This window comes from Chaetura pelagica, unplaced genomic scaffold (genome assembly GCF_000747805.2).
Source record: "Chaetura pelagica isolate M959 unplaced genomic scaffold, ChaPel_1.0 scaffold938, whole genome shotgun sequence".
NCBI classification, from domain to species: Eukaryota; Metazoa; Chordata; class Aves; order Apodiformes; family Apodidae; genus Chaetura; species Chaetura pelagica.
The window spans coordinates 1,172,391-1,190,802 of NW_009954221.1; the positions used below are offsets into that span (position 1 = coordinate 1,172,391).

The 18,412-nt window shown below is 54.8% G+C and overlaps 1 protein-coding gene across 1 annotated transcript in view; it reads right to left on the minus strand.

Annotated features, from left to right (window-relative positions):
* LOC104393958 (Krueppel-like factor 5) overlaps positions 1-18,277 on the minus strand; it is a 19,860-nt gene extending 1,583 nt beyond the window's left edge. Inside the window, exons 1-3 of the mRNA XM_010003486.1 lie at positions 18,239-18,277; positions 4,894-5,785; positions 2,710-2,769 (exon numbers count right to left, since the gene is read on the minus strand). Of these exons, the coding sequence (XP_010001788.1) occupies positions 2,710-2,769; positions 4,894-5,785; positions 18,239-18,277 (991 nt within the window). The remainder of the gene's footprint in view (positions 1-2,709; positions 2,770-4,893; positions 5,786-18,238) is intronic.
* Between the last annotated feature and the right edge of the window lie 135 nt (positions 18,278-18,412).

The following is an 18,412-nucleotide window of genomic DNA, read 5'->3' on the forward strand; positions in this document are numbered from 1 at the left end:
CCAGCAGCCCAGTTTGCCCCAAGCCCCATCCAACCTGCCCTTCAACACCCCCAGGGATGGGGCAGCCACAGCTTCCCTGGGCAAGCTAGACCAGGGTCTCCCCACCCTCACACTACAGAATTCCCTCCTCATGTCTGACCTTTATCTCCCCAGTTCCAGTTTGAAGCCACTACTCCTTGTCCTCTCACTCCCTGCCCTTGTCAAAAGTCCCTCCCCAGCTTTCCTGGAGCTTCTTCAGGCATTGGAGAAATACAGAACTTAAAGACATCATCATAGCATTATTATTAATAATTTAAATATATAATAATAACTTACATGCGTAATAATAGAATAATTAATAATAAATACAGAATTTAGAGTCAATTTGCCAGCCTGTCTTGGGACAGGCTGGGGGTCTTGGGGTTTTTTAAGACAAAGGTGGGATCTGTGCAGCCACAGATACTGTCCCAGCCAGATCACCTGGCCAGGTCAACCCTACCAAGGCCCTTTAGTTTCAAACAATAACAGGTTGATCTCCAGGATAGAAACAAAATGTTTTCCATTGTCCCATGAGCTGGCTCCATCTCCCAGGACAGCACGGCAGGGCAAGCTCAAACAAAGGCCCCAAACTGGCATTCCCAGCCCCCAGGAGGGGGGTGAGCAGCCACCAGGTTATATATTTAATCTCACAATGGCACCCAGGAAATGAATGGTGTCTCCAGGAGATGAATACAGCCCAGCCCATAGCAACAGGCAAACCACAAGAAAAGACCTTAGAGATCCTGCACTTCTCAGCCCAGCTGCCATCAGGGAGGAATGGAGAGCAGGGTAATTAACCCTTGGGGCCATGGAGCCCCATGGTGCTGGGCTGTGCTGCTGCAGCTCCTGCTCTGTGCTCAGCTGAGCTGGGGCCTGAAAACAAACACAAGGCTTCGAAGGCTGGGGCAGACACCCTGCAAATGGCTCTGGTTTGGGTTCCTTTCTTTTTACCCACTACACAACATCACCAGTTTCCTTGACTTGCTCAGGTCACCTCCTTCGCTTCCCTGCCCCTCCCTCTTACAGCAAGGAAAGTGGAAGGAGGCAAAACCACTTGGACTTCCAGCCCGATTACTGGGAAAGCTGGAAAATTGACTGTATTGGGGTTCAAAAACTGCCCAAGTTCGCCTGGATACATCTTCATGTTGTGACTTGTAGGGACAGTGCCTGTCTCAGATGGGCTGTGTCTCTGGGCACAGAGACCTGTGCTCTGAGCAGAAGGGGAAAAGAGAAGTTTTATTTTCAAGCCAGAGCCCTGAATGCAGGTGGCTGTAGTGACCAAGACTTATCACCACCCAGCTCTCAAAGCCAGGACCAGGTCCTTCCTGTTCCTTTCTTCCACCCCTTCCGTGTTGTTCTCCAGCCCCCTCCTAGCCAGGCCCTGCCAAAAAAATATTGTACCTCACACACAAAGGAAAATTCTTTGCTGGCTCGTTGGAAGGGCTGATAAGATGAGAACGGAACAGAGCCAAGTGTAGGAACTGATTCCCAACCTCGGGATGGGTTTTGTTCGTTGTTAATAAAAAAGAAAAGTGAACTCTGGGCCAGCTTAATTGCTTTCAGTAAAGATCAGCCCTTCTATAAAAGAGATTTATGAGGGCACTGATGGTTCCTGGACTACCTGGATCTGATAAAGTTTCAGGTATAATAAATGCCTTAATGAGAAGACCTGTGCTTGAATGCACAAGTGCCACTGAGCTAGGCTGTCCCAGGAAGCTGGTTGTGGTGGGAGTGCTGGGAACTCCTGGGTGCTAGTGACTCCTTTCACACCAGCAAGGGCAGCCCGTGGCACCTTTCCCCTGGGGAATGAGGGCACAGCCCTCCTGCTGCTGTCTGGAGCTCTTCTGCTCATTCAGTGATGCACCAGCAGCTGCTGAGGGGACCAGCCTTGGGTGTGAGCAGCCTGTGTGGCTGGTACACAAGGTACGAGGGGTCCCTCCTGCCCCTTGGGAGCCACAGAGGTGTGTGACACTGAACAGGGAGCCCTTGTCCCCTCAGAGGTCACATACAAGCACCACATGCCTTTACACAGTCTTTCTGAGGGATAAGCAGGGTCAGACCTGGCTAAGATTTGGGAAGAGCTCAGAGTGGAAGAACCTCCAGAGTGATGGAGGTTTTGGGGGCAGCTCCTCTTCCCAGTCCATCAACAAAAAGTCTCCAAGAGTTCCCCTCAACTCTAAACTCCAGAAGGCAAGTGCACTCAGCCCTGTACAGTCACTATAAACCAGTGCAACCATTGGACTTTTTTTTATGTCGATAGACTTAACTGTGCTCCTTACCCCAATAACCACCCTAGATTAAGGTAATCAACTCAGCTATGTTATCACCACGATTACAGGCACAGTGTGGGCTGACAGAGTTTCCTCGTGACCCCAGAGCCACAGAATCCCAGACTGGTTTGGGTTGGGAGGGACCTCAAAGACCATCCAGTGCCACATCCTGCATGGGCAGGGACACCTCCCACCAGCCCAGGCTGTTCCAAGCCCCATCCAACCTGCCCTTCAACACTGCCAGGGATGGGGCAGCCACAGCTTCCCTGGGCACCCTGGACCAGGCTCTCACCACCCTCACAGCAAAGAATTTCCTCCTCATGTCCAACCTAAATCTCCCCTCTCCCAGTTTAAAGCCATTCCCCTTTGTCCTGACTCTACATGTGTCAAAAGTCCTTCTCCAGCTTTGTGGTTCTCCTACCTGTGTGAGTCCTCTGATGTGCCTTCAGGTGGGAGCTCTTGGTATAAACTTTTGAGCAACCTGCAAAAAACAGGAAAGACACAATTTCCCTGTGAGAAGAGGCCCTGACTCCAACCAACCCAGAACATTTACATCTGAGGGCAGGGAGAGAGCAGGCCTGAAAAGCCCTGGGTAACAGCATGCAGAAAAGCCTGGCTGCACCCCTTGTGTTTCAGCAGGAAAAAAAAACAGCAGGAACTAAGGAGCATTTGTTCTCCAGGACAGACTGTTACAACACTCCATCTTTTGCCCCACAATCCTGACCCCTGTGGGCTTTGTGCTGGGAACTGGCAGGGGGGAAGGGTCAGGCACAGACTTTCAAATCCCCCCCCATCCTCAACCAGGTCCTGCAGGCAGGATGAAAACATCACATCCAGCCAGTGAGCTGCTGGTTTTGTGCTGCTGTTTGTCCTCAGGATTCCAGGATGTCACTGGTATCACTGGGCAAGGCTGGAAGGAGGATGTATTTTGCAATAGCCCCAGACCCAGCAGACGTGGTGAAAATGTTCCAGGAAGCAGGAAAGGCCAGGTACACTGTGGAGCCACAGCTTTGCTTTCAGGATCCAGAATAGAGCCGTTGGGAATGTTTTTTCAGAAGAAAGAGGTTGAATTAAAGAAAGGCTCTTCACAGAAGCACCAGGAGTTGGGCAGAAGTTTCAACACCAGGTGCCTCCACGTGAGCCATGGCTGGTTCCTCAGTGCAGTTAGATAAAGCTCAGAAAAGCCTCTCATGCTGCCCTTGTGGCCCTGCTTCTTTGTGTTTCGACAAGCATATTAAAATATGAATTTGAATTTTTATGACCTGCCCAAGCAACATGGTCATATATTTTTTCGTTCCAAACAGCCTGAAGGCACAAGATCAGCTCTGTGTCCTCTCCTGCCTGGGAGCTGCAGGAGCATCCAGCTGCCTTTCCTCTCCCCAGGGTAAGAGGGATAAGGGTTGGTGACCCCATTCAATGTGGTTTCTGATGCTCTGAAGCCTTGGAGGTTCTTTACACTGAGGAGAGAGATGAGTATGGATGAGACCAAGGACTGCCTCACTGCTGGGCATGGACATGAAGCCAGCCAAGCACTCTGAGCAGCTTCCAAACACAGAGCCCAAGAGAAGCCAGAGCAGAGAATGGCTGAGCTTCCTTTTCCCATCAACACGCTGAGGAAAAAGTGCTGGGGCCACCACCTGGAAACGTGGATTGGGGCTTTGCAAACAGGTCTCCCCAGTTCATCCAGTTTCCGGGGTGAACTGGGCACGTCTCCCACTGCTTCCTTGTGCAGATCTGCTTGCCCCTGCCAGCAGCCCTGACAGGTTTCACCTCCAGCTGAACCTCAGCCTGGAGGATTAGAAGCAGCCCTCCTCTGTCTCTGCACGTACACACCAACCAGCCACCCCCTGTTTATTCAGCACAGGTTGGGGTTTGGTTTTCTTTGCACCACAGATGTGCTCCTGCCTTCCTGTGCAGGACAAAACCCTGCTGAAAACAGGTGAGCTTCGCCCTGGTAGCAAATCCTGCAGGGTGAAGCTCTTGCTCTGACAAGAGCAGAGGGGTCTGCCACTTACACCCTTCATCTGTCTCCCACCGTGACCAGCAGAAGGCACAGAATTCAGCAGAGACTGTTAACCACAAGAACATGGGTGCAGCTTCTGGCTCAGAAAGTCCCCAACCTGCAGGTTGCCAGAGGGTGGGAAGGTGTGAGCACAGAAAGATCTTCCTCAACATGTCCTCCTATTCTTACACACTTCCTCTGGTCACTTGCTGGAGACAGGATCTGGGCTAGACAGGCCTCTGGGTTGACCTACCACAGCCACCCTTGTGCCATGGGAAGAGGACATAAATCTTGCTGGAGGCATTTGGGAAATGCCTTCCAGTTCCCACACCCACACAGGAAAAGTGTTTGCTGAGCCCAAGCAGCTCGATGACTGGGGGGGAGTGAGTGGTGGGTGGTAGGGAGGAAGTGAGACAGAGAGTTGGGAGAAGGCTCCTGGGAGACCCTAGAGCACCTTCCAGTCATATCATCATCATGCAGACAAAGGGGTTTCAGATTAAACCCTGTGGAGGCCCCAGGCAGCCTGAAGTGTGTCAAGTAGAGACACACACACCCCCACACACCCCACCCAAAGCCAAGCCAGCACCTCAACCACGAGCATACCTGGGTAATCACAGTGATGGATCCTCCTTTTCTCCAGCTCAGGGTTGTTGCGTCTGTTGTATTTGGGGGGCTGCATGACAATGTGCCCTTGGGAGAGGGTCCCGAGGCCATTGGGGACTGGGGGGGCCTGGGATGACTGGACCAACTTCAGTCCAAAAGTGGCTTCGTAGGATGGCGGGGGAGAGATGGTGTTGATGAGCTCAGGTTGATTTTCTGGGCTGCCAGGCTGCGAGTTTGGGGGCGAAGGGGGCAGGTTCACCCCTGGAGCGGCATAGAACTGCCCGGAGATGCTGAAGTTCCCCTGTCCCTGGGAGACGTGTGGGTACTGCTTCACTGGCCCCCCTGGATGGATGGGTCTGTGGACCACGCTGGACACGGCGCTGCCTGTGGACATGGTGACACCAGTGAGGCTGTTGATGGCCGTGGTGCTGCCGGAGGAGGAGGTCAGCGTGGCCATGTCAGCGCTCCCGCCGCCCAGGGGCAGCTGGTACAGCTGGGACTGCTGGGCGTGGGTGGACAAGGGGATCTCGGAAGGCATCTCCTGCTTGATGAAGATGTTGTTCACTGCCACCGACTGGGGCATGCTGAAGACGCTGGTGAAGTCGGGCAGGGTCTGCGTGGAGGAGGAGGAGCAGGGCTGGGCGAAGCCGGTGCCGGGCTCGGCTTTGACGGGCGGGAAGGGCGGCAGGGCCCGGGGGGGCCGGTACAGCCCCGTGCGCAGGTGTGTGGTGTCCGGCAGGATCACGTTGATGTTGACGCTGTAGGGCGTGGAAGGGGGTTTCTCTGTGGAGAAGAACTCGTCCACCACCGAGGCGCTGTCCCGGCGGTACTTCTTGTCGGGCAGCGCGGGGGGCACCTCGCTGGACAGGTACTTATCCAGCTCCGAGCGCGCCTGCGGGAAGGGAACGGGCAGAGAACTCCTGAAGAGAGACCTTGGCAGGAGGGTGGTGGGAGCACCCCAGGGGCCACAGGCAGCAGCCATGAAGCTTCAGTCTCTGACTCAGCCACAGACTCCCCTGGAGCGAATCAGGGTCATAGAATCCCAGACTGGTTTGTGGGATGGAAGGGACCTGAAAGATCATCTCATTCCCAACCCCCCTGCATGGGCAGGGACACCTCCCAGCAGCCCAGGTTGCTCCAAGCCCCATCCAACCTGCCCTTCAACACCCCCAGGGATGGGGCAGCCACAGCTTCCCTGGGCAACCTGGGCCAGGCTCTCACCACCCTCACAGGGAAGAATTTCTTCCTAATACCTCAATCTCCCCTCTTCCAGCTGGAAACCCTTCCCCCTCAACCCATCCCTCCCTGCCCTTGTCCCAAGCCCCTCCCCAGCTTTCCTGGAGCCCCTTCAGGCACTGGAAGGTGCTCTAAGGTCCCCCTGGAGCCTTCTCTTCTCCAGGCTGAACACCCCATCTTTCTGTCCCACTTCCCCCCTACCTGCCAGCACTGGTAAGGAAGGGTAAGGTAGGCAGAGGATGCAGTTCTGGGAAAATCAGCTTGATAAAGAGCAGCCAAGCTTTGGGTACAAAGCTTTGGTCACACAAAGAGAAATTAACACTAGCAATGAGATGAAATCAGAAACTCTGCTGCCTCAAGCTTTGGGCAGGTTGGCCCTGCAGCCCACCCTAGACATGCTGACTCTGGTCTCTTTCCCATTTAGCAGCCTGAGAGGTACTGCATTTTATTCTAGGATCTTCAGTTAAGTGGGAATATTCTAGGAGAACATCTGTAATTAATTGAGAATAATTTGGGCTGTAGCCCTAGAAATCTAATGTTAGTTCTAGTTTAGTTCAGCTGTTTTCACCACGGAGCAGGAGCTCTGGCTCAGTCTCCAGGTTTCTTCCCCTCCTGGTTCATGCCTGGTGCTGCATCCCTCTGGCTCCAGGCATGATACCTCAGCAACCCAATGGAGCAACCCCGCTAGGAAATTCATCCCCTGGCATTTGATGACTCAAGTTCTGCTCCTTGTGGTTGAAGATACCAGCGGTGAACGCTCTTCTCTAGAGCTGCAGCCTTTAATGATGTGGTTATCCATGTGTCAAGCTCATTGCGAAGCCCTTGCAGACTCATTCATATGTAGAGGAGCTGGCAGAACCACCAGGTTTCCCTGGCAGAGCCTACAGGGCACTTCAGGAGAGCACGCTGGGCTGGCCCCACACCCTGCACGCTTGAGCCCAGGGCTTTCCAGCTCTGAGCTGTGTCACTGCAGTGCCATGGGCCAAAGCCATCCCTGCCACAGCTTCATGGCTCTTGACAAAGCTGGACGGCACCCAAGAGATTTCCTCGCCCTTTCCAGGGAAACATTTCACCTGTGCTTCCAGCTCATTCAGAGAGCTCCTGCAGCTCTGCAGGCCGGGAAGCTGGCATGTCCCCAGGCACAGCTCCTGCCACAAACACACCCTCTTCCTCACGGCAGGAGCAGCTGGAAGGGCCATAAGGAACCTTCTGCCTCAGCAAACCCTGAAGCTCAGGAACCAGGTCTCTGACCCCCTGCTCAGTCCTGGCAGGCTGGTCCCAACCCTTGGTTTCCTCCTCTGCTCCCCCTGTGTCCAGCCTGGGGTTCCTGCCCAAGTGGGGACCACGCCGAAGCTGTGGAGCTGGAGCCTGGGTGCTCCTGCCCCTGAGGGGATGTTGCTGTCACCCCTGGGAGCAGCTTGCTCTAGGCAGTACCAGAGGCTGGGAATGCCAAACATACCTGAGCAGTGAAACCACCTCTGGGCAGGAGGGGGGGCAGGGGGAAGGCTTGGATGCCTTTGACTTCTACACTTCCCTTATCTCTGGCATTTAACTTTCTCACCTTCAGTTCCCAGGGGAAGGTCTCCCCCTTCACAACTGCAGTGGGTCCTTCTACCGCAGGTGACCAGGCAGGTATATGAAAGGCAGGGAGGGCCCTACCTGCAGATCCAACACCTGCTTCCTCAGTCCCCTGTCCTGCCCCCTCATGGGTGTCTCCTGGCCTCCTTTTCTCCCACAACCACCCTGGATCTGCAGACCAAAGTCTTTCTCCTCTCAGCCCATTAAAGCTGATCCATCCCCTGCTGATCCTGAGTGGCTCCAGGGTCCTGGGGAAAGGGGGTGTTAAGGGAAAGGAGGTGTTGGGGGGCAGGAAGGGATCCCACCCCATTGGAATCCAGACTGTCCTAACACTACTGCTGGTGGTGTCCCAGGTCCCACACCACCCCAAGGGTCTCAGCACTTCAAAGGGGAGGAAAGGAGCAGCTTTGCTTGCTTACAGACCTAGAAATGCCTCATGACCCTGTCCCACTCCCACACTGCTGGTGGTGGGTGCTGACACCTAACACCCAGCCATGTCCTGAAGCACCTCCCAGCCCATCCTCTGCTCCAAAACATCCACACAATGGGGATGACTAAGTGCTGACAGATCTGGGTGGGATCCTCACTCACAGCACCCTTCGTGGCCCATGGGCATCCAGTTGATGGAGATACACAGGGTGGCTTGCACAGATGGGGACACCAGGAGTGGGGGGAACGCTGGAAGGAGGAAGTGGAGGTGCTACCATGGCCTCACCAGTGGATCTGGATGGCCTGAACGGGGACTGGGTGGGTGTGGGGAAGCCCCAGCTCAATCTCTCAGGAGCTTTCATGGTACATCTCACCAACAGGGGCAGAAGGATGCAAAGGGAGGAAGGAGAAAAGGGCTTCACCTCAAGAATGAGCGGCGGCAGACGCTGTTCCATCCTCATGGGGTGCAGCTGTGGGGCAGACAGGGCTGGGTTAGTGTGGTGGCCTCTCCCATCACCCACCCACCTCCAAACCCATGGAAGGTCCCACCACCCCCAACCTTTCACAGACCCCAGGGCTCACCCTGCCAGCAGCTGGTCCCTCTACTATCACAGAATCACAGAATCACAGAACCATAGAATCATAGAATCACAGAATTGTTTGGGTCAGAAGGGACCATAAAGATCATCTAGTTTCAACCCCCCTCCATGGGCAGGGACACCTCCCACTAGACCAGGTTGGCCTAAGCCCCATCCAAGCTGCCCTCTCACCAGTGTCCCCCACCTTGCAGCCTCCCCAGCGTGGTGGTGGGGAACAGCTGACAGGAGGTGTGGGCAGGAGCCAGGTTGGCCCCAGGTAGGTGCCCCAGGCACAACTCCTCTCCTTTGCCCAATATCTAACAAGCTCCACAGCCCATGGACCATTGCATCTGCAAGAGCAAGGATACCAGAAGCTTTCCCTGGGAAGAGCCTCAGCCTGGCCACCAGTGCTTAGATGGACTGTGTTTCCTGGCAGCACCACAACCTAAATATCCAGCTTCTCCAAGGTGAAGCTCTGCCAGGCTGCTACAAACAAAGGACTTGAGGGAAGCCCACCTCCACCTGGCCTTGAGAGCCAAGCAGGCTGGGAATGCTGAGAGGTGCCATCTCTGGAGAGCTGCTAGTCTCCGTGTGGTCCTTGTGCCTGGAAGCATGAGATGATGCTTAAACATGAAATCTCCAGGTCAGAGCTGCACAGATTTGGGTGTTGAAACCTGTGTTCCATCACCCTTATCAACTGGAAAAAACAGCTTCAGAAGCACCTACAACATTCAGCCAAGCTCCTCAGCAGGTAATGCACAAGCCTGCAAGGGGTGGTCCAGGTGCTGGAACCCTCATTTTGGGATCAGCCACAGCAGGAGACCCACAGAACCCTCTGCTCTGCCAGCAATCTGCGTTCAGGACCTGCCATGATAAGCAGCACAGAGAAAAAGGAAGCATTGAGGGCCAAATGGGCCCCACCAGGAAGAAGTCCTGTAGACACCAGGTCTCTGCAGACTCCTTGGCCAGCCCCAGGCAGGTCCTGGCATCCAGCTGCAGCCCTGCCTGGGACAGCTCTGGAGAGGGCAGCCGAGGACAGGGCACTGCGCTGGGGTCACACGAGGCAGCAATGGCACATCCAGACCTGGGACCTGGAGGGGAAGGCACCCTGAGCAGGCTGGGTCAGAGCTGCCTGCTGGGCAGCACCAAGCACCACGAGCCAGAGAGCAGCCAAGGGAGCCCTGCTCCCCCCAGAGGGACCCTCCTCTGGCCAACAGCTGCTGCCACGACCCTCCCCAGCCCACCCAGCTTCATTAACCCTGCAGGAACCTCCTGCCTCGGACACCTCTCTCCCCCACCAGGTATGGCCAAAGGCAGGGGGAGGTGTTATCAGGGCACCCACCACCCCACATGGGGCCCAAGGCAAATGTGCCCTGGGAGGACAGAGGGGGACAGGACCGTGGCATCTCCCCAGCACAGCAGCCTGCAGGCAGGACCTGCCCTGCCGGGATTAAGCGCTTTCTAATCTGAAGTTGATAAATAACAAACGGCCATAGAAACATCAGGTGTTGTCACGGCACGGGCAGCAGCGGGGAACAAGGAGAGAAATCAATGTTTGCTAAACAGCCAACGAGCCTGTAAAGTTGGCAGAGGGAGCAGTTGGGGGGGAAAGGGCTTGAGGGGGAGGAATTTCTGCAGCACTTGGCACCATCGAGCCTTGGCTCAGCCCCAGCCCTGCTCTGCAGTTCCAGGAGGCACCAAGCCCACCTTCCCAGGTGGGTCTCAAGCTCTTGCCCACAGCCACCCGGGGTTCTTTTGAGAAGAGGGGTGCAAGGAAAGGTCAACCAGCACCTCATCCCTAGGAGGCAAGGGTTCAATGGACAGGGGAAGGGCTGAGCACCCACTCCAGGGCCAAGGGGAGCCCTGCCTGGGGGTGAGGGACCCTCCCGGGGCACGGGCAGGCGTGGGAGAACAGTTGGGGCCCTGGGGTGACGCAGTGCAGCCTTTTTTCTCATACATGCACCTGCATGAAACTGCAGCCTCCAAGGGAATCAGCAAACAATGGGGAGGATAATCATCAATCAGAAGCCCTGGCAAGTACCTGGCAGTGCCCCTTTACAGGCACACGTTATAAATAGACCGTATTTATATACAGATTTGGTTCAATATCAGCATTTATTGTCTCCTAGTTAAATATTGACCTGAGTAAATATTTGTTTCTCTGATCATTTGGTTTTGATATTGACCTCGATCGACGTTATTTTCTGTTTGTTCCTCAAGTCTTCTGGAACTCTCTGCAAAACGGGATTAGCACAGAAACCCCCGGGACTCTTCCCTTCACCCACCCACGAGGCCAAGTGTTCAGCTGCTGGAAACAACCAGGCACCGTTGCAGGCAGCAGAGCTGGACTCTACACTCAGGTAGGTGGGTGCTGGGCTGCAGAAGGGCCTGGATGGGCTCCTCTGCTTTCTCAAAGGGCTTAGAAGAAGAGGTCCAAGAAACTAGTGCTGCCCTCGAAGCGCTCAGCACGTGCAGCAGGGCAAGAATCATCTTCACCACCTTTGCCTAGCTGCAAAGTGAGCAGCTAAGCTCTCTGCAAGCTCTCTCTGGAGTCCATGGAGAAGAATGCCAGAGGTGATCTACCCAACCAGCTTTCCATCTTGAAGCTTTCACACCTTTCTACTTGCTAGGGCAGCTCCTTGAGCAGGAGAAGGCCACAAAGAGAAACCCTTTCTCCAGGTTTCTGCCAGAAGCTCATGGATGGCCCAGGAGCTGAGCCACAGTGCTCTGGGGGATTATTCTGGTCCTCTTTTCTATCCTTGCGTTTGAATGACCCAAGGTAATCAGCACCTCTCAGAAATCAGGCATTTCCTCGAGGCCAGGTGTCACCTGTGGGCAGCTGGGAGGTTGGCTGGCCTCTGCCTCAGCTGGTCACTGCAATGTTTCCAGCAGACTTGCTGACTCTGTTTGCTATTCCTTTCCTCCCACAGCTGATAAAGACTCACTCAAAGGCAATCCACCTTGGCTATTTATCACAGGAATCATGCCACCACAGTCAGCAATCCCAAAGGCCAAAGAAACCAGGAAAAATACCCTCATCCAACTCCAAGGTCAAGTGCCTGGAAGAGGAGCAGTTTGGAGCAGCCAGGCTCCAGTGGACTTTCTGTGAGCCAGCAGAAACCTTTTGAAAATTAAAGCCACAAATGGACAGAAAAACACCTGGCAGGGTAGACCTTGGAGACACCAAGCTTGGAGAAAGCTCACCCCAAACAGTGACATGAGGACACAAGGGAGTCAGGCCTTCCTGCACAGCTTCATGCTCAGAGCTGCTTCTCAGCAAACCTGGGGTCAAGCCCATCGAAGCCAACTGGAGGTTTCCCACCAATTTAAGTGGGCACCCACTGCTGGAGGCAGGAGGCTGAGCTGGGCAGGCTTCTGGTGCAGCCATTTGGATCTCTTTTCTGGAAGAAAAACATCTTCCTCCTGGAAGATCAGGAGGGCTTGGAGCTACTTCAGCCCCAGCCAAAACATGCAGGACCTGAAGCATTCCCCCGGTTCATGCAGGCACACAATCAAAAGTTCAATATGGACAGCCATGCAGCTCTGCTGGGACCATCAGCTATGAGCAGGCCCACCTGCAGCTCCATTTCTCCTTCTCAGTTTCCACCTCTGCTGCAGTACACCCTGAACCAGAGAAGATGGAGGCTCTCAGATGTCCCCATTCCCCAGGATGACCTGGACAAATTTGTCCACCTCTTTCTAGCTATAGCATGGCCATAGGACACTGGGCCTTCCAGCTCCCCTCTGGAAAGGGAAATGAGAGAGGCTGTTTTATGAGTTGTAGGTGGGATTCGTTCCACCTCACTCAAAGCTCACACTCATCACCTCCTCTAATCAGAAGAAAAGCAGCACATTCCAGGGGCAGGGTCTGACAAAGGCAGAGTGAGTCATCCCCTGCTTGCTGGGGCCTGTGAATGAAGCCCTCCTGGCACTCAGCAAGGGAGGGATCACCCCAAAAAGCCTGTTCTTCCCGGCACAAGGCAGACCCAATTCCCCCCTGCACCTTTGGGAAAAGCAAGGTCAGTCTTCACCTGTGGCCAGCAAAACCCACCACCCTTGCAGCCCTCACCTTCCTCACCGAACCAGTCAGCAAAACAAAACAAACCCTCAGGCAGGTGAAATCTTTGTGTTTGAAGGAAGAGAGGTCTTTGGGCCATCTTTGTTCTTCCAAGCTTGCACAGCACAAGGCCAAGGAGATACCACCAGGGCAGGTCCACCTACTGCAGCCCCCTCTGCCACCCATGTGTTTATTTCTTGTATTATTTATTTATTATTATTGTAATTCTTGTTTATTTCTTGTTCTTGTGAGGGTCATTCTGCTCACCTGAGAGCAGAAAGTCTCAACAAGTTTCCTCAAGATCCGTTCCCTCACCTTCAGCCCTCTCTTTCCACACTTTCCCTGAATTGCTAATTGCTGTTAATGAAAGGGAATTGTGGCACAGGCCATAACAGACAATAGGCAGCTTCTGTGGAGAAAGCACCAAGCCCTGGAGAAGTTCCAGGGCAAAGCCCATTTTGGAGGCTGGGGTTTGCCAGCCCCTGGGAAGAGTGAGGGCTGTGACACTCCTCTTGTCCCAGAGGTGCTACAAACCCCCAGCCAAGCCAGTGGCTTTCAGTGCTCCCCAGAGCGTGACACAGAACCACACAAACACCCAACACTGGAAGCTGCTGGGAATGAAACGTTAGGTTCTACACCAACAGCATTTTGAACCACCAGCTGGGAAGGGGAGTTTTTCCACTCAATACAACAAACTTGGGTCACTTCCCTCTTTAGAGAAGCACCATCCAGCCTTCCATCCGTTGCGAGAAGGATTTCCATTTGAACATATTCTGCCACCCCTGGGTTCAGCTCCCAACACTGTCCTTGAGGAGCAGCAAAGCAGAAAATGACAACATTGTACAGTCTATACTGATGGGCTGGATTGGCTGGTGAATAGGTACCCACACATCCCTGCCCTCTCCAGGACAGGTTCAGGTTCATGACACAACTTGCCTGAGCTGTGATAACAGATGGATAATATTCTTTTCTCCTGCAAATACCTGTGGTTTTGGACAGGCTACACTGGGACTGAGTTCTTGCCTTTCTCTTTTCCTGCTTGTACTGGAAATACTACAAAGAGCAAGGTCATTAAATGCATTTTATTACTTGCAAATCCTGTCCTTGGTGGAAACTTGAAGGTCCCCCTCACACTAAGAAGAAATTTAAAAATAATAATTTTCAAAGAATTCTCCATGCATTTCTGAACTTAATGAACGATTCTTTGTTTGAGTTTCAATCTGAGCTTGGAAGGGGCTGAACCTCTTTGAAGTGGTAAACAGCCCATGGGGGTTTTTGGAGAGTTTTTCATGCCAGCTCAAGTTCTGAGAACATCTGAATTGTAAACAGGAGTTATCCAATCCCCAAACACCAACTGTACCCTGTGACTCATGTAATTCACCAATGGAGCACAAGAAAAGCAAATATTCTAATCGAGGGACTCAGCTAACAAGACGGTTGTAAGTGTGATTATTTGCAGTGGATGGGTTAGATAAAAGAACTCACTGGACCAGGGAAGGAGAACAAAACAGCATAGGTAGCTGACCAAACAGGTTTGAGAGGGGAAAATTCACAATTGATGATGCACCAGGCAGAAATGCACTAGCCCAGGCCTTCGTGAGTAATTTCAGATGACTGCATTTGCTTCCCAGGCAGGAAGAGCGATAAAGGGAAATCCGTTGCGTTTATTACCGAGTCGGAGTCCCCTGCTCATTTCCTCCCTTAAATACCTGCCTTTTCTGTGTTCAGGGGGAATTACAAACCCAAACCAAGCAGCCCAACAACCCGCTCTCCTGCCTGACCCGCGGCCTCTCCCGTGTCACCAGCGCAAACCGGGCTGCGCGGGGGGGAAGGCAGGAGCACACCTGGAATCCTGCTCTTTCTCCTCACTGTCCCTTTCTCTCGCTCCCCACCTTGCTGAGCCAAACTCCCCCAGGCAGAACAATCAGCCTTTGTGCCACCAGGACAAAGCCACTGTGCTCCCGCCAGCTCCGCGTCCGGCCCCGACGCTTCACCCTGCACACCGGAGCATCCAGCTCTGCTTCAGGGGTCACGGGGAAGAAAATAACAAGGGTGTTGGCTGAGATCCCCCCCAGCTTCCCGGTCTCCAGCTGACTGGTGTCACTGGTTCTGTCAGAAGGCTGCTGAGCAGCACCAGCTCCCTGCTTGGCACCTGCTCCCGCAACAGGGTCTGGTCTGCAACGAGCCCCTCTCCGACCCCCAGCGCAGGGTGTCCTGCCTGGGCACTGTCCCTGAGGGTCTTCAAGCAAGAGCAGAGGGACAAATCTACCCTTTCTGGGGACTTCAGCTTCATTTCCCCCTGCCCTGCAAACACCTGCCAGAGAACAAGTCCATCAGACTTGCAAATCTGCGGGCTGGTCCTGAAGGCATCAGGCTCCAGCTGATCCCCAAGGAAAAGGGCCTGAGAAGATCCCTCCTGGGAGCCCTCTCACCACAGGTCCCACGGGGCTCAGCAGCACGAGCCACCAAGCCACCGCCTTGCTCATCTTAGTCTGTGCTGGACCAAGCCAGGCTGCTCCCCAGGAGGTGGTGCAGAGCCCCCGTGCTCACCGCCAGCAGAGGTGGGCAGGGGAGCACCCGTCCCACTGCAGCACCGTGAGCCCCAAGCCTGGCCCCAGACACGGGCACAGCCGCAGGAACAGGCGTTGAGCTCTTTCCCACATCCAGCAGCATGAGCAGTGCTGGGGATGAAGATGTTGGGAGAGGACACAGAATTTCCAGTCTGCTCTGAGCAGTCACAGTGACACTGAGCTGCAGAGAGATGCCCAGGCTCAGCTACCCCCAGCCACAACAAGCTGTCACCATCTCATCACAGACCCAGAGCAAACCTCCGAAGCTGCCAAGTCCCCTTTCCCTGCAGAAAGGCTGAGTTCATCCATCTCACACAACTCCTGACAGCCCAAGGAGATGAATCACTCCTTGACAGCTGGGCTGTGGACTCCTTCATCTCTACCAGTAAATAAAATGGAGCAGGACACCTTCCTGGCTCCAGCACAAACCACATCCGCATGAGCAAGACCCAGCAACCTGGCTCCAACCAGGCTGTGCAAGATGCTGGACAGCTGGGGAGCAGGAGAGCCCATCCCTGGCCAAGACAGCCACCATTTAGTCACCACCCCAGAGCAGCCACATTCATGGCAAGGATGTGGCCAAAGGGGCTCAGACCCCCAAGATCCAGGAGACAGCATACAGGGCCCCACAGGAATAGAGCAGGACTGAAGCAGCTCCTGCACTGTGCACAAAGCTGGAACACACCTAAAACCACTCGGCCCAGCTCCTCCTGTGATAGCAGAAGCAAAATGCCAACCAGAATAAAGTCAGAGGAACACCACAGCACCTACATCCACTTTGGTGAAAGGGAATGCCCCTGTCCCCATTGGTTGGTACAACACAAGTCCTTGGATCTCCTGATACAGGTGGGCAAGGGGTTAAAGCAGAGCACAAACCATGGAGTTCTGTCCATCTCTCTTCCCAGCAGCTTCTTCCCAAGGTCCTGACCTCACTCAATCAAGAACTAGATGACCTTTAAGGTCCCTTCCAACCCAAACCAGTCTATGATTCAGCTTGCACTGCTGAGGACCACAGTTACACCCAAGGAAGACCACTGGTGGCTCCAGGAGGGAGCTTAGAGGACTTGGCAGTGGGTTACTCATCTACCATGAGGTCAAGCCTAGCCCAGAGGGACACAGTCACCCATCTGACAAGCAGATGTCCCCAGGAGGGTTCCCCAGCCCCAGGGAACAACAAGGAGGTGTCTCCTCCTCTTCTGAAGTGCCTTTCTCTCCCAAGCCCTTTTCTCTCCTCTTTTCTCGTTTTACTTGGGGTTTCTTACTTGTGTTTATTTTTATGTGTTTGGGGCAGGGTGGCTGGAAAGAGCAGGGAAAAGGCAGGGAAAAGCACAAACTCCACAAGGGATGTTCCCACCTCTCTCTGGCCTGGTAACATTTTAGACAGCAGACAGTTCCCACCTCCTGCTCCTGTTTGAAAAGTGATTTGGGGGGGGGGTGGGACGGGAACTTTGCAACCAGCGAGATCAAGAGATAAGCTGTGAGTCTGCTCCTTTCCTTGCTGGAAACCAGAGTGAGACACAACTGGGGGGAGCTGGAGCAGCGGGAACTGCCCCGGGGCGATAACCAGGGCTCGGAGAGGTCACAGCCCTTCCACCAGCCTTGTCAAACTGCCCTGATAAACACCCTCCTGGAGCAAAGGATTTCCCAGCCGTGCAGCCATCCAGCTTTTCCACCCTCCAGCTACAGCAGATTCTTCAGCATCTCTTGTCCCACAGCCTTTGGCATTTGTTAAGAGGCAGGGGGGAAGCAGAAGGGAAACTCCTCCCCAGGAGATGGGAGGTCCAGCCCTGGGCTGTCAGGGGTTTGCCACCCATAACGCTTCACCCTGGGTGGGTTTGCAAAGAAGCCACGACGTGGCTGTTGGGGTGATGGTGATGACCAAGCATGGGGTGTTGCACGAAGGACGGGTGAGCTGGTGCTCAGCTCCAGCCCTGCAGCTTCCCAGCCTCCATCCCAGGCACCCCCACTGTCCATCAAGGGACACAGGATGGTCCTACGGCAAAGGGATGACATCTCTGAGAAGCCACCCTCAGCTGCTCCAGGGACCAAAGCAAAACCACTCTTCCCTTTGAAGGATGGTGTGGGATGAAGGCGTTTCCAACCATGGTTGGGCTCTGCATCCCCATGTCCCCCACAAGGAGAACAAGGCTGGCCAAAGCCAGGAGGCACCACTGCCTGTCTGCCCGCCACGGCCATGGCCAAGGAGTGGGGCTAATCCCACCCAGCAGCCAAGGTTACAAAGCGGGAGAGAGAAAACAAACCTCACCCTCCCCCTCATACCCAACGGGGAGTTGCCACCTTTTCCCACTGGGAACGGGCCCCAGGGATAACCCAAGAGCCACCACCTGACCCTCCAACCCACCCAACCTGGCACCGAGGGGCAGGGGCTCCAGCAGCCACCGCTGCAGGGCAAGGAGGGGGCTGCACGGGCCTCTCTGACCCCCCCATCGTATGGAAGGAAATACAGCAATGGAGATGCTGCCTTCATCTTGCCACCTCCCTCTGAAGGACACAGCCCCAAAAGTGGCCCTTGGGGCATCAGTGACACTGGGAGAGGGGAAGGGGAAGCAGAGACAGAGCCCCAAGCTGAACCACAGCCCTTCAACCATGGGGATGCCTTCCCAGGGGGTCCCCAGAGGAAGAGCAGGCCGGGATGAGGGGGTCTCAGAGGAAGCCATGGCCTGGACAAGGGGATCCCTGAGGAGAAGCCACGGAACGAGGGGCCGGAGCCGCCGTCCCACCCCAGCCAAGATGGCGCTGGGGACACGGGGCGCAGGGTTAATGATTAGCTGCTGGCAGGGCTGGGCACCCCACACCCCAGCTCACCCCCTTCCTCCTCAGGGGAGAAAAAGGGGCCAAAGCCATGGCAGCAGGGTGGGGGGGCAGGCCTGGCTCACCCCCTTCCCCGCCAGGAAGAGCTTACGAAGGTTCTTCATGGTGGGACGAGGGGTCCCTCATGGGAAACACCAGTGAGGGGCCTCGTGCCCTGGAACGGGATGGGGCAGCTGGGCCTGACCCTGCTCCTGCCATGGGCCAGGACAGGGGTGGGCGTGCGGGAGGGGTGGGCGAGT